Raw genomic sequence first — 16,689 nt, 5'->3', positions numbered from 1 at the left:
TAAATGAGTAGCTTAAAGAATTCAGAAAATGAAAATTGCGCTTCAACACACAAAGAATGTTTATAACAAAAAATGCTTGGTCTGGAACAGTAAAATTTGTATTACTTAACATTGATCAAACCTGAAGCTCTTTATGCTTCAGAAACACTCAATTTACATCATAAAAATATAAAGTAACAATTAGAGATTAAAGAGAGGATAATCATAAGAAAAATCTTAGGGCCAAGACTTAAAAATGGAATACATTACTTCCGTGGTTTCCCATTTTCACACCAGGCAAATGCCGGGGCTGTACCTTAATTAAGGCCAAGGCCGGTCCTTCCACTTTCTAGGCCTTTCCTATCCCATCGTCGCCATAAGACCTATCTGTGTCGGTGCGACGTAAAGCAAATAGCAAAAAAAAGGAATATATTACCCCAAACCCAACTCAGGAATATATTTCAAAATATCTAAATTTACTGATACAATGAGACTGCGATGAATTCAATTTTTAAGCCATTTTGAAAGACTGAATAACAACAGACTTATTGAATACATAAATTTCTGCAAGTCAAACGTATGAGATGGACTAGATCAAAATGGTATTAAGCAAGTAGAGAAAGACCTCACTGAATTAGAATCACGAAATTTGCAGGATAGGAATATATTCAGCAAAATTTTTCACACAAGGGGATTTGAGGGAGATGGAAGAAACCAACACGACGTACCTGGTTGGAGAACAGAAATCACAACAGTCGATGAAAATGAAGACCTGTTGGGCAAGGAGGAATGCTCAACAAATGTTGATTATGTGTGGTCCTAGGTGATCCATTTGTGCAGAATAATAATAATAATAATAATAATAATAATAGAGGATGAGGAGACTGCCATTAAACAGATCGAGATACCTCAAGAAAGTGCAGAAAAGGTGAGACTACAGATATCGTTCGAGAAAACTAAATTCTTATGTTCAAAGACAGCAAAGAAGCAATAATAATAATATTAATAATAATACCATAACAGCAAAGACAGAGCCTGAGAACAAAATATGGTACAATTGACAGACTCCCTTACTTTAAATTCCTCAGAATTTATTGAAGTCTCCAAAAAATGAGCGTTAGGGTTAGCCAAAACATCTACAACAAAAAGTCCATGTCAAGACATACAAAAATTTGGCATTACAACACAGTCATAAAACCAACAGTCCTTTATGCAAGTTAAACACTGGCACTCAACAGAAAACAAGAACTTGAAGAAATCAGAAAAGAAGAGAGGAAGATCATTAGGAAAATCTTAGCAGCAAGATGCACCCAAGACAGTTACAGGCTGCAGTCAATTAAAACAACAGAAAAATTCTCAAACTTTGAAATTGACGTTAGGAAAAGACAACACATCTTTTGGCTCAAAGTAAACAACTGGGAAGCTACAGCAGAGCAACCACAACAAAAACCGTACAAACCAAAGTGGTCAGCAGAACGTAAACAAGCCTTCTCGGAAAGAGTGAAAACCTGTTGGAGAAACAAGAAGAACCCACAGAAGAATTGAGTTATTTGCTTAATGTCTTCCAATATTGGGAGAATTAGATGATGATGATGATGATGATGATGATGATGATAATAATAATAATAATACCGTAACAGCAAAGAAGCAATAATCTGAAAATCTGGAGGTAGGGAGAATTTTTGGCAAATCTTTTTCAAAATTTCATGAACCACAGTTTGAGAAAGATGCAGTGGTGGAACAGAAACATTTTGAGTAACAAATGGAAAATTTCCCACGCTGATTCTTTCTAGGCTGCTTTCTCCTTGTCCAATGTGACCAAAAACTCGTAGAATTCTTTCCGTACATATAGTTGACAAACTATCTTGATGTATAGCTCCTTCAAAATAGGCTCGTTGGTGCAGAAAGCTGTCCAAGGAAGCATCCTTCTCCAGCACCACATTTCAAAGGCATTGATTTTTCTGTAGCTCTAAACAACAAAGAGTTTGTCTCAATGATAAAACACTACACTCTGTAATGATTAGTTGTTTTTAAAATGTTGGTTAAATATATTACTTTATTTTAAGGAAAGAGAATCTTGGATGAAGATGCAGATTTGTCTGAGCACAAGAGAATGTCTGCTCACACTCCTTGTATTAGAAATCTCCTTGTTTTTGCTGTACTGTTCGAGTCTATACAAATAATTCCCAAATCATTATTTTGTGTTTGTGTTATTTCAGTTGCGTGAGGAGAAGATGGATGTCAGTGTTCCGAAGATCACATTGAGGCTAGGCCCTGCTTCCCCCAGACCACCAACACCTGATGCTCTACCGAGAAAAATGTAAGATGCACTAGTTTCCTATTTCTGCCTGCCAATTCAAAGAATTGTTTTCACCCCACCTGCTTCCCATATCTGTTGAAGATTCAATCGTTTGCTGCATTTTGTCTCTCTCTGTTTATTATTGAATGCATAGTGAGTATAAGTAACAAATCTAGTCACGGATAGAAAGAGAGGAACATGAATAGCACGACATGCTGGAGAATAAACAAAACGACAGGTCATTGAGGGCAGAGGGAGCAACAGAAAGGGGAAAGAAAACAAATATGAAAACACAAAAGGATAAGTACAAACTTCACATCTTCATACACTGCGGTCATCAAAGTTTTCATTATTGATAATGATGATGTCGTCCTTCAGTGATTCTCACTTGCTGAATCTGTGGGTCATTGATCTGCATTTAGGACTGCCCAGGTGGCAGATTCCGTAACAGTTCTATACCTAGTGTCTGCTCCTAAATTATTTCAAAGAAGTTGGAAATTTATCAAATATCTCCCTTGATAAATTATTCCAATCCCTAATTCCTCTTTCTATAAAGAAATATTTGCCCCAATTTATCCTCTTGAATTCCAACTTTATCTTCATTTTATGATCTTTTCTACTCTCAAAACTCCACTCAAGCTTATTTGTCTACTAATGTCATTCCATGCCATCTCTGCATTGACAGCTCGAAACATTCTGCTTAATCATAGGTAATAAATTTCATATTATTCTGTATTGAAGAGCAGTATAATGTAAAACAAAAGATAAAGGTTTCCATACTATTTATTGTAACCTCAAAAAAGTTACATATATTTGATGAAAGTTGTTTTGATCTTGCTAGTCAAAAAATGAAATTCAGTGCAAGACAAGTAAAAATTTGGATGTTAAGCGCTCATCTCAGTCGCAATTCTTGTGTAAGTTCTCAGTTTTCTTCCAGTTTGAAGAATGCACTTCACAGCAGATCAGGTGAAACACTTAAAATACTAGCACTTGAAGAACCTTCTACAATTCTCGCTTGCTTCATAATTGTTATCTATAATTCATGTCTTGCCTCAACTTATATTGATTTTGACTGATGTTCTCTAGTAAGACCAAAACTAGTTTCATCAAATATATGTAACATTTTTTTAAAGGATTGACTCATTGGCTGAATGGGCAGCATTGAGGCCTTCGGTTCAGAGGGTACCGGATTTGAATCCTGGCCGGGTCGGGGATTTTAATCGCATTTGATTAATTCTTCTGGCCCGGGGGCTGGATGCATTTGTCCCAACACTTTCCTCTTCATATTCAGACAGAGCACTACACTACCAGCCACCACAGAAACCCGCAATAGTGATTACATCCCTCCAAATAGGGTTGGCGTCAGGAAAGGCATCCGGCCGTAAAACATGACCAGATCCACATGTATGACACAGTTCACACCTGCGACCCCACAAGTGTGGGAAAAACGGAAGAAGAAGAAGAAGAAGTAACTTTTTTAACGTTACAGTAAATGGTATTGAATAGGTGGAATCCTTTAGCTTTTGTTTTACGTTACATTCTGCTTCGTTGAGCAGCTTGTTCTTACTTCCAAGTCCTCCCAGCCCGAAGTTTGCAACATTTTTGTTACACTACTCTTTTGTGGGAAATCACCCAGAACAAAACTTGCTATTTTCCTTTGGAACTTTTCCAGTTCTCATATCAAGTAATCCTGGTGAGGTTCCCATACACTAGAACCATACACTGATTGGGGTCTTAGCAGTCACTTATATGCTCTCTCCTTTACATCCTTACTGAAAATGAAAAGCTACAACCTGTTTCCCAGTCAGTGACCGGGTCAGAGATGGACTGATTGAATGCGACGAGGATGGGAATCGTGCCGGCTGCCGAGGCCTGTCGCACTCCTTGTAGGCAGTGATTAATGACTGATAAATGAAATGATACTGGAGAGTGTTGTTGGAATGAAAGATGACAGGGAAAACTGGAGTGCCTGGAGAAAAACCTGTCCCGCCTCTGCTTTGTCCAGCACAAATCTCACATGGAGTGACCGGGATTTTAACTACGGAACACAGCGGTGAGAGGCCGACGCCCTGCCGCATGAGCCACGGAGACTCCTTACATTCTTATTATAACCCCTAAATACCCTCTTAACCATATGAAGATATCTTTAAACCTTATTTTCATTTCCGTTTATGTGATTACCCCAATGAAGATGTTTCCTTATGTTAACACCTAGGTACTTACAGCGAGCCCCATGAGTTACTGTCATCCCTTAGATGTAGTAATTAAAATTCAGAGGACTTCTTCTCTTTGTGTAACTTACAACCTTACTTTTCATTCCGTTGAGATCTTTTTGGAGTCGCTCACAATCCTGTAACTTATTTATGACTCCGTACAGTATAACATCATCCACAAAGAGCGTTATCTGTGATTCCAGTTCTTTACTCGTGTCATTTATAGAGGATGACCCAAAAGTCCTTTAACAATTGATGAGACAATACTTCATGGAATATTGGAGGAAGAGAGGTAATAATTGACACACATGATTGGCATGACATGGGGTTTTATTGACACCAACGAGTGCGCAAACAGTCCAACTGATGGTGGTGGACAGCAACACGTCAGTGGTACCGCATTAGACCCAAGTACGGGATAAAAGGAGCTGTTGTGAGAGAGGGCATCAGATGTGCCTGTAATTATGGCATGTTGACGTTACCAGAAAAGGCACTGTTAGTGAAGCTTTATTTACTTTATTTTGGTGTCAATAAAAAACCCTGTCATGCCAGTCGTGTGTCAATTATTACCTCACTACCTCCAATATTCTGTGAAGTATTGCCTCGTCAAATGTTAACAGACTTTTAGGTTCACCCTATATATAAAGAAACAGAGGTCCAGTAACACTGCACTGCCCCCTCGCCCCACTCTCTCTCTCACCCTCTCTCTCTCTCTTAATCATTACAGGATCAGATGATGCTTCACATACTGTAATTCTGTGAGTTCTGTTCTTGAGAAATGTAGCCACCCATTCTGTCACTTTTTTGTCTATTTCAATAGCCCTCATTTTTGTCAGTGTTCCATGATCTACCCTGTCAAAGGCCATAGATAGGTCAATAGCTATACAGTCAATTTGACATCCTTAATCTAATCTAAACCAATCTCTTTTCGTTCCCTTACCTCGCCTCTGTGGAGAGTATGATGCAATCTTCTTCATCTTTCTCAGTGTTGTGCCATTCACAGTGCCAATGAGAGTGATGTCACAGTTTAAAACACTTAATGGAGTCTGTCCAGTACATGGGAGCTTGTCCAGGATCATGTACCTCATCAAGATCTCTTCTTCTACATTCATTTCTTCTCAGCCCCCGACAAATTAATTTCTTATGTTACCATGCGTCTTGGTAGGAGTGTTAGTTACCAACTGATGAGCCCAAATTGGCACACTTGGGCGAAACTCTGGCAACAGGAGTGAGTTAGCTGGAAAATTTATAATGTCCAATAACGGACCAATTATATTGGTATTGTAAACTAATTTCTGTTTCCCAGCTTACCAGTATTCAAGAGGGTGGGTTTCAACTGTCGTTGAGCGGCTATTTTGGCTTATCTTTAGTCTTGATGTGGGAAGTGCAGAGTACAACAAGAAGACGGCAGAAAAGAGGAACAAAAGGCTAAAGATAAAATACAGATGGTAAAAGACTAGAAATATGGAACAAATACAGAATGAGAGAAGGATGCCTGCCATTCTGATGGAAGCTGGGAAGCAGAAATGAGCTTCCCTCGCTAACATGTCGTCCTGTTTATCTTGTGTGTTCCTGTTCTTGTTCCTCTCTTTCCTTTCGTGACCTGAATGTATAATGAAACTTGCTTTAGAGTTTGGTCATATATGTTAGGTGAGAAAAGGAATTTTGTTACCAAGAGTTTGTATTAGAAAGCAGGAGAAAAAAAAAAGGACTCAGACTGTCTCCTCAGGGGTTTGGAGGAGTAGTTTATTAATCTCCTGCATTAAAAATATATGGCCAAAGGTTGAACAGTAGTATGTTTGCTTTTTTTCTGAAGTAAGTGCTATCACTGTGAAACATGGAAAGATCATAACCATGAACTGATGAAATGCACTGTTTATCTAGCCACACACAAAATATTCCTTGTGCTTACTTCACACATACTTTACAACTGAAAATTTTTGTTATGTGTACTCTGGCCTCGCCTGTTTACATGGTAAGTCACTGCGCTCCATCAGTTTCCTCTTTGTATTTATTAGAAGATCTTGGAGAGACAAAAGACTATTTTCCTCCAGACACAGGGAGTGACAGTTCGATTCTGATCTATTGAACAGTGCAATGTTATGTGCCTTTTCGTTGTTTTGCTTCAGATGTTGAATAAGTAATCCATTGAATTTGGTATCAGTATATGGGGTATATTATTGGTTTTGATGATTTATTGGACATCTCAATGCCATGAAATTATGTTCTGTATAGCTTCAAAATATCTTATGCATTCCCTGTTGTTCTTTAGGAATAGTATGAGTATATTTATGTCCTAATAGTTCAAAAGTATTCTCAATAGAGTTCTCATCTGGGGAACCCAATCAACATTATCAATCACTCTTATGTTAGGCTTGGTTGGAAATGGACTGATTCTGTTCTGATTTTCTCCCTTCTGGCTTTCTGTATGTTCGTCAAGGAGCTTCATTTCTGTAGCTTGTATGTCGTTGACTTATCCTTTCGGTTGAGTATTCAGCTTCTAGTCTATAGATCAGATTTTTTTTTTCTTTTTTCTTCTTCTAGTTGTTTTACGTCGCGCTAACACAGATAGGTCTTATGGCGACGATGGGACAGGGAAGGGCTGGGAGTGGGAAGGAAGCGGCCGTGGCTTTAATTAAGATACAGCCCCAGCGATCAGATTGTGTTAGCAAGTTGATCTTGTAAAGTGACACATTTGCATTTTAGACAAAGCTTTTGTCCCATAATAGTTGGGAAACAGAACTGTGGGAAGATGCAACAATGTTAACCCTGCTGTTATAATTTCATACACGGCTCTATTGTTGTCTGACAGAAAACGCTGAGATATTTAATGTGCTGAGCCATTTCAGTTTCATGCTGTCAGTCTCCACTTGACTACTTCGTTTCTGCTGCACATCACCAAGCACACTGTTTTTGTTTGACTGATTTAATATTAAAAGTAATCTTGTTCAGCATTTGTACAACTAGCACAGGTTCCTCGAGTTGTTCCTGCTGTCTCCATGTAATTTGCTCATGGACTACGCCAGGTTGTAGTTTTAAACTTGTTGTGTCGGTTATCATTACTAATGACTTTTGCATTTTTGTGGTGATAATAGTGTGCCTGCCACTAATTTTTCATTATTTTTAAATTTGGGTCTATATTCCTTCAAAGTTAAGAATTTCTCATTACTCAAATTTGAGAAATGTTCACCTGGTTTCATAAGAAGCATAATATTCTTGAAAGGTTAGAACTACAGATATTTCTGCTATACAGTGTATTAATTTCAGAGAATCGAACATAATCTGTTAAAACTGAACCTTTGAGAATTCAGTAGGCTTGTATGGTTTTCTTGAATAAAGAATATCCTGCTGATGGCTTTGAACATCCTGTGCAGACATCAGTATTAATTATGATTATTTTTAGTCATAAGTTTATACAGTGTGTGCGTTTTGGTATTGTCATTTAATGATGCTTAATATATTAGTCTAATGATTGTGTGAATGCATGTTTAGTCGATGTTTGTTCATGCTAATCCATTATGTTTTGTACTTAATTTTCTGCATGTTTTCAGCTCGTTAAGTAGTTGTTTGAAGTGCCATATGCCAGTGGAATTTGAACATTCCTGGTTGTCTTCACTCAAAACACTGCTGTTAATCTCAATGTGTGTTATGCCTGAAGTAGGGAATAACAAGCAAACATTTCTAGGAGAACTCCTGCTTTTTTGTGATCAAATTACTGCACTGGTGTACACACCTCTTGATGTATGTGTTGTGTCCATTTGCACCTCATTGGCCACTAACGGGTGTGCAGCATTTTACTCATTGTTCAGAAGCCATGTTCAGATATTGCTTGTACTCAGAAAAGTACTGAGCGAGTAGCTGTGAGTGTGCATTCAGGAGATGATCAATATGAATCCTACCATTGGCAGCTCTGAAGATGGTTTTCCATGGTTTCCCATTTTTATACCAGGCAAATGCTGGGCCATCCACCAGTGCTGAAACCTTTGATGGTTTAGTGAGGTCGTATGATATAAACTTCATATGTGAAATAAGGTAAAATGAGTCCACCTATTCAGTACATAAATATTAATGCCAAATATAACTATATTTTGTAAAAATTGGTTGTATTCTCATTAAGACATTAATTCATGGTACAGTGTTAGTTTCAACCTTGCTTGGGTCATCTTCAGCCATTACATAGTCAAATTGGCACATTAAAAACATTGAAATACACAAAACATCTAAAAAAAGAAAAGTGTGATGTTAAACCAACAGTCAAAAAGAAACATAAAGAAGTTATTTAATTTCACTTCTGTATCAAGCCAAGGCGGACAACGTGCTGAGGCAAAAAACATCAGTAAGTGATGTCGCTAGGTAAGAAACATAAGGGAACTGAATGTCTCGCAGGGTGGTACTGTTGTGAGATTGAATCAAGTTGCAGCAAAGCTGATGCAGCGAGCTTACAGTTGCAATCAGCAGTATTCTGTAAGAAGGAAGGACTAAACTGTCTTTATACTGGTCTGTTTTCAGGCCACCTGTGCTTTATGAGACTGAAAGCTGGGTGGACTCGGGATATCTTCTTCATATGTCAGAAGGAAAGAACATGAAAGTAGTGAGAATAATCGTTGGTACAAATAGGTGGAAACAATAGCAGGAGTGTACTTAGAATGATGAGATAAAGGATCAGTTAGAAATGAACTCGATTGTTGAAGCTGTACGCATAAACTGGCTTCGGTGGTGGGGTCATGTGAGGTGTATGGCGGAGGTTAGTTTACCTAGGAGGATAATGGACTCAGTCGTTGAGGGTAAGAGAAGTAGAGGGAACCCAAGATGACAATGGTTAGACTCGGTTTCTAATCATTTAAAGATAAAATGCATAGAACTAAATGAGGCCACAGAACTACTTAAAAATAGAGGATTGTGGCGGCATTTAATAAATTCACAGAGGCTTACAGACTGAAGGCTGAAAGGCATAACAGTCTACAATGAAGATTTATGTATGATAATGTTCAAGCTTAGTGCAACTTGGTACAATACACAAAGAATAAATCAACTATATGAGACTTACAGAGAGCTAAGAATAATGGCAGAAAGGGTTGATCATGCTGACCATGCATCACCTCATTATCTGTAGGCCTTCGGGCTAAGCAGTGGGTGCTTGGTAGGTCACGACTCATTACATGTTATAAACCTCATTTTAGGTCCGTATTGAAAATTTAACAGTTCAACAATGATAAAGGTGTTTTAATTTATTCCACCTATTCAATACTTATATTTATATATATTTATATAAGTATTGAATAGGTGGAATAAATTAAAACACCTTTATCAGAGGTCACAACTCATCAGTTCTATGGTATCATTGGGGGCGGGGGTTACCTTTTCATTACAAGTTTACGTTTCTTGTTTAAGTAATGGAAAGAAATAAGTAAGTGACAAATCGGTTCATGTATAGAAAGATTGGAACATATCCATAATGGGGTAAACAGAGTGATGGGTCAGTCTGGAAAGAAAGAGTAACTAAAAGACATTCTGGGAAACAGGAAAGTAAAAAAACAGATATCTTACGTCTTCATGTACATTGGCTCTCTCTTCATGAATTCCAGTTCTTTTGTATGTTTCTTCTCAGCTCCCGACTCACTCCTTTCTGCTTCATCAGGCGCCACCCTGGGTTTCAGAACTCATTGATGGGTCTTTTAGACAGATCTTCAGTCGTAATATGGGAAGTACAAGATAAGGAGAAAGCTGTAGAAGTACAGAAAAAGGGAAGAGACAAAGATAAAGATCGATAGAGGGGATAAAAGGCTAGGAACCTTGGACTAATACAGGAGAAAAGGGCTCTTTGGTCTCTTCCATTTATAAATAATTAAATCTGTTACCAATCACAATTTTTATTGAATTTTCTTCACAACATGTTTCAGAGTCTAGGTTCCATCATCATGTGGCAAAATGATGACATTCAGTTGTTGCTCTACCCAATACACAACTGTTTCCAAAGAGTATTCACTTTTTTTTCATTTAAGAATAGGGGCTATCTGCATTATGAATTTATAACATCTATGTTGGGTCAGTTATGTGTGTATGTTAACGTATCCACAAAGACTCACACGAGATGCTGTCAGTTGGTACAACTTTTATTTATTCACATCTGTTTACAAATTAACACACACATAACCTTAATCACAGTATCTCAAACAAAACACTTCACTCCGAGAACATCAACAAAGCCGCCTTTTTTTAAAACACTATCTGTGTCGGTGCGACGTAAAGCCAATAGCAAAAAAAAATTAAAACAACTGCATATTGCTTCAACATGGAGGCTGCAACCACTGCATGTCATGAGGTCACAAGTATGATCGTGCTGCACCATAACTCTACTAAACAATAACTCCGTAACCAATAACTCTCTAACCTATAACTCTCTCTCTCACCGTCAAGATTGTCTCCTTATATATGTCCGGGCCAGGCTTCCAGAAATATGTTACAAGGAATACCTTCTCGAAAAACTCGAGTGCCCTATACATAGAAATAGTGTACAGAATATTCTCAATTGTTCTAGTGCCTATTACCATTCTGGAAGTTACAGTGTGTTTCACAATTATGGATTACAAATTATATATACAGGTAAGAATGAATTATATACAGGTTCTTACATTAATTGAAATGATATAAGTGTCTATCTACAGCACATGTTTCATGACATAACCTCACACACAATATGATCATTCAACTATGTAAATAATAATACTAATACTAAGTGGATGTAGATCACTTCATAGCCATGCATACAAGTAATAATAATCATAAAATAATAATAATAATAATAATAATATAATAAATAGAAGCTCACTAGAAGAGATCATGTGTAGTGGAGCTCTGCGATCTTAACATCTTTTCTCGTGTTCTGTGTAGTCTTGATGGGTATCAGGGAGTATTTGAGCATTTAATTGGTGTGGTGGTTGTGTGAACGTGTTATCTTAAGAGTCTAGAACTTGTTTTAATTGATTTGAGGGCATAATTTTATTGCCCTAAGTGCCTCCATGCTGGATTTTTCTACAATTGCTCCATAGATAAATTACTAAAAGTGTATTTTGGTTGCTAACCTTGCCCTAACAACCTCCCACTTGCTAAATTTTCTTGGTCTCCATAGATACTACCAACTAGATACATAACTCCACTCTTCCATTGAGGCGTTTCTAAGGCAACAGACCTTTGCCTACTGCTGGGAGCCATCTTGGTGGTCTGCGATTATACAATAATAAACTTAAGAGAAAAATGGTCAACGGCTTCTGAGGCGGATGAGGATGGTTTACATCATCCAACGGCAAGGAAGGTGGAAGAACCACTGTGGGGAAGTTTGGTCTCCATTGTAAGCCTGGGAAGGCAACCAGTCTAAGGGAGAAAACCCTAAATAAACCTACCGGAGCTCACAAGCTTGGTAGTAACCCGATCAAGGGGTTTAACCTCTGGTCTCCTAAGACAATTTTCAACTAAAGCATGGAGGACAAACTCACTGAAGTAACTACCCCAGGTGGTATCAAATCCTCCTCCGCCTTAGCTGTGTTAGTAGGCCTTCGGATTCTGGGGAGCCCACACCAACATGCTTTGAGGACGAGTCGGAGCGTCCTGGAACTACTAGCAATAAGATCCGATATAAGGAACAGAACTATTTCACCACATTGAACATCATCTCACTACTTAAGCTAGGCAAACTGAAGCATTTAACTAACACTTTGACTCGCCACAAGATATTACTCACAGCAATACAGGAAACCAGGTATACAGATGAGCATGCCTTTGATTCGCAGGAGTACCGTATTTTTAAGGGAAAAGTAGGGCGCAGGAGAATGAAGAATCTGCCACACCTGGGGACTGGGTTCATTGTAAGCCATAAGATACTGGACTTGGTAATTGACTTCAACTCGCCCAATAGTAGAGTATCCCTTCTAACCTTCCGGTGCACAAACAAGATATACACTGCAGTAAATATTCACGCACCTATCAATGAAGACAATTAACGTAACCCTGAAAGTACCGACAAATTTTGGGAAGAACTAGAGGACATCATCAGCAAAGTCCCCGAGCGTCATACAATCATTTTACTCGGACACTTCAATGTACAGTTAGGGAAAGAGCGCAAATTTAGAGACATTGTGGGAGAATACCCAGCTCACTTATGAACAAATAGAAATGGGCAGCATCTAGTGGGACTCTGCAAAGCCTTCAACCTGGTAATGAAGTCAACAGCCTTTAAGAGACTACCAAAGAAACAGAAGACCTGGACGTCACCCAACAACCTCTTAGGAGAATTTCAGATAGATCATGTTGCCATTGCAAGGAAAGCTCATAGAGAGATCCAGAATGTAAGAGTGTTGAGAGGAGCAAATTTGGACTCCGACCACTACCTCTATAAAATAAAGCTGAAATTTCTTCCTAGGAACACTAAAAGAACCAAGTCAGTTAAACTTACTAAGTTTGATTTAGAAAAACTTGCAACTTGCACACAGTTTACAGAGAAAATGGAAAGAAGAGAATGCAGAGACTGGGATGAGTTGAGGGGAAAATCTAGTTAAAGTAGTAACAGAGACTGCGCCATTACTAAAACAGAAGAAACATGCCTGGTGGACAGCTAGATGTGAAGAAGCAGTAATGCAGAGGCAGATGACCTGGTTAAAGTGGAACTCACAGAAGACACAAGACAACATAGTGAGGTTCTTAGAGCAACGGAAGATAACTGCAAATATCATCAGACAAGTGAAACGGCAATTCAAAAAAGACCACTTGACACAGTTGGATGATGACTTCAAGAGGAACAACAACAGAAACTTTTACAGAGGCTTTAAACGGAACCTTAGTCACTACAGTCCATCCAGTCTCCATTTCCGTGGACCAGATGGGAAGATAGCCTATAATGACTCTGACAATTGCCACCTTCTCGCCAAGTACTTTGAGGATCTCCTTAATTGTGCATCACCTGATACCTTTTTTACTTACCAAGACAACATCAAGCAACCAAACTCGCAATCACCATCCAAAGAAGAAGTATTACAAATCATCCAGTCTCTGAAAAACAACAAAGCATCCAGAGAAGATTCAATAGTAGCCGAACTTTGGAAGCAGGCTGGAGACAAGGCTGTAAGCAAGTTGACAGAAATTCTACCAAACATCTGGGTGACTGAAACATTACCTAGTGACTAGACCACTGCATTGATTCATCCCTTACACAAGAAAGGAGACTTGACTGACATCAATAATTATCGAGGAATCTCATTGGTACCTGTCGCATACAAAATTTTCTCTAAAGCCTTATTAAATAGAGCCGAACCTCAACTAGACCCACAATTAGGAGAGTACCAGGCAGGATTTAGAAAAGGACGCTCTTGTACAGAACAGATACTCAATCTTCAATCAGTATTACATCAAGCAAAAATGGCCCTAAGAAATACGTTGTTATTTTCGTCGACTTTACAAAGGTGTATGACTCAGTAGACAGACCTACTCTTATGAAGATTTTGCAGGAACTAGGACTAGATGAGAAGACCCACAACCTTAATCAAACAGACTGTAAGCAGCACCAGGTCACGAGTAAAGTTCAGAGGAACCATATCAGAAAGTTTTGAAATTAAATCAGGAGTGAGACAGGGAGATGGTTTGTCCCCTCTCCTCTTTAACTGTGCCCTGGAAAAGGTAATAAGAGAGTGGCAAAAGGAATAGCTAGAAAGGAGATTCTAAGTGGCATTTATCTGGGACATAAGCGCAATGAGCTCAATGTTGACTGTCTGGCGTTTGGCAATGACCTGGCCATTATATCTAATTCAATAGAAACTTCAGTGAAACAACTAAATGTTCTCAGACAACAAGCAGCAAAGGTTGGGCTACATGTGTCTCTTGAAAAAACACAATTCATCACGAACATCGGTGAATCTCCCTGTACGTTGCATCTGGAACAGGGAGAGATCAGGAAAACCAACAGGTTTAAGTACTTGGGAGAATGGTTTGAATCTAATCTCACTGAAGGAACAGCTTTGTCAACTCAAGTTAACAGGCTTGAAATGGCCTACCAACTGACGAAGAATAGCTATAATATAAAGTGTCTCTCTCGTAATACTAAGATGAAGCACTACCGGACAATCATCCACCCTGAAGCCTTATATGCTTCAGAATGTTTAACACTCAACAGGAAGGGACTTACGAAAAACTTGAAATCCAGGAAAGAAAGATAAGAGGAAGATTCTGGGGCCAGTCAAGGAAGGTGACAGTTATAGAAGACGGCCTAACCAAGAGCTCTACAAGTACTGTGAAAGAATAACGAATGTAGCAAGGAAGAGACGCCTAGCATTCTATGGGCACATCAATAGGATGCATCCGACCAGGTTGACCAACCGGATTCTCAGCTACTGGCAAAATAGGAAGACCAAGTCACCATGGTTGATGGAAGTGGATTAAAGATCTACAGGAACTGGGAATAACAGAAGGAAACTTAAAGGATCGGACAACACTCAGGAAGATACTTAAACATAAGGAGTTCCAGGACAGGCTACCAACGAAGAAGACTGGCGACCTTTGGACAAAGGAGAGGAAGGAGCAACACAGCCTGAGGATGCGCAACTACTGGGCAAACATCAAGGCCCATTCCAAAATGTAATAGTTTTACCGGGAGAGTTGGCCGTGCGCGTAGAGGCGCGCGGCTGTGAGCTTGCATCCGGGAGATAGTAGGTTCGAATCCCACTATCAGCAGCCTGAAGATGGTTTTCCGTGGTTTCCCATTTTCACACCAGGCAAATGCTGGGGCTGTACCTTAATTAAGGCCACGGCCGCTTCCTTCCAACTCCTAGGCATTTCCTATCCCATCGTCGCCATAAGACCTATCTGTGTCGGTGCGATGTAAAGCCCCTAGCAAAAAAAAATGTAATAGTTGAATGTCATGGTCCTTAGCTGGCCTATATGAAATAATAATAATAATAATAATAATAATAATAATAATACCCGTGTGGGGATTTACCGGTTACCTCCATCGGACGCGTCCCATTGGAATTGGGAAAGCTCGCTGTCTCTGCTGCCAGCAGAGTCAGAGGGTAGTAGGGAAATAAAATACCACCATGAAAAAAAAACTGGTCCCTTCCCAGGGTTACGGCGAAGACTGGTAAATGACCAGAAGCCAGAAAACATCTTGAGGCAACCTCTAGGGCTAACAACCCTAGTTGTAAAAGGATGGGTACCCGTCCAAAGCAAAGTCAAGTCAAAAAGCATGATGGCACAACATTTCAAGAAACATACCCCAGGGGTAAATCTTCAGATAAATCCCTCGTCGTGAACACCACGCCGCACGAGTCTCGTTCAGATTCTGGGGGAGACTCGACATCATGCAAGAGACGAGTCGGAGCGTCTCGGTGTATCCCGAATAGTCAAAAACTCAGGCCAAAATCTAAAACCTTTCTAGCAACTTTCAACATAAATTCACTTACACAAACTGGCAAGCTGAAAACCCACACCAAAGCTCTTCACGAAAATCAGATATCCATAATGGCCCTGCAGGAAACAAGGTACCCAGATGAAGAGATTTTTGAATCCGAAGGTTACCGAATTTTCATGAGCAAAGCGCAAAGAGGAATCCTCAATGGAGCTGTGATGCTTGGAACTGCATTTGCTGTTAGAACCAAGATCCTTAAATCGGTTGCAAATTTCGAACCTGTGATTGACAGGTTGTCTATACTCACAATTAAATGCGCGAACAAAACCTACGCCCTAGTTAACGCACATGCTCCTACAAACGATAAGAACAAGTCTGATCCAGACGAAGTTGATAATTTCTGGGACCTACTGGATGAAAAATTAAACAAAATCCCCAAACACCATGCCAAGCTTCTTTTGGGTGACTTCAATGCCCAACTAGGTCATGAACAGAAGTACAAGAAAGTTATAGGAAATTACCCTGCCCACAAAAGAACCAATCCCAACGGCAAAAGACTGGTGTCCATTTGCGAAAATCACAACCTGCAGGTCATGTCGACCCACCTTCGCCATCTGCCCAGAAAGCAAATGACTTGGCGTTCTCCCGTCCATGCTCGCGGAGAGTTCCAAATTGATCACGTTGCAATCTCCAGGAGAAACAGCCCTGAGATTATGAATGTCAAGGTAAAGAAAGGCAGCAATGTGGCCTCAGATCATTATATGTCTCTTATGAAATTCAAACCAATTCCCGCAAACACAAGGAAGACA

The 16,689-nt window shown here is 39.3% G+C and overlaps 1 protein-coding gene across 4 annotated transcripts in view; it reads left to right on the top strand.

The window, feature by feature from the left end:
- LOC136886372 (transcription initiation factor TFIID subunit 3) overlaps positions 1–16,689 on the top strand; it is a 199,143-nt gene that overhangs the window by 55,427 nt on the left and 127,027 nt on the right. For all 4 annotated transcript variants that reach the window (XR_010861781.2, XM_067159119.2, XM_067159120.2 and 1 more), the window contains exon 6: positions 2,199–2,299. Coding sequence is in view for 3 of the 4 variants with exons in the window: in XM_067159119.2 (XP_067015220.2) it covers positions 2,199–2,299 (101 nt within the window). In the remaining variant the exon portion in view is untranslated. The remainder of the gene's footprint in view (positions 1–2,198; positions 2,300–16,689) is intronic.

This window comes from Anabrus simplex, chromosome X (genome assembly GCF_040414725.1).
Source record: "Anabrus simplex isolate iqAnaSimp1 chromosome X, ASM4041472v1, whole genome shotgun sequence".
Classification (NCBI taxonomy): domain Eukaryota; kingdom Metazoa; phylum Arthropoda; class Insecta; order Orthoptera; family Tettigoniidae; genus Anabrus; species Anabrus simplex.
The sequence above is the reverse complement of the archived record's forward strand: the minus strand, read 5'-3'. Positions and strand labels throughout refer to the sequence as shown.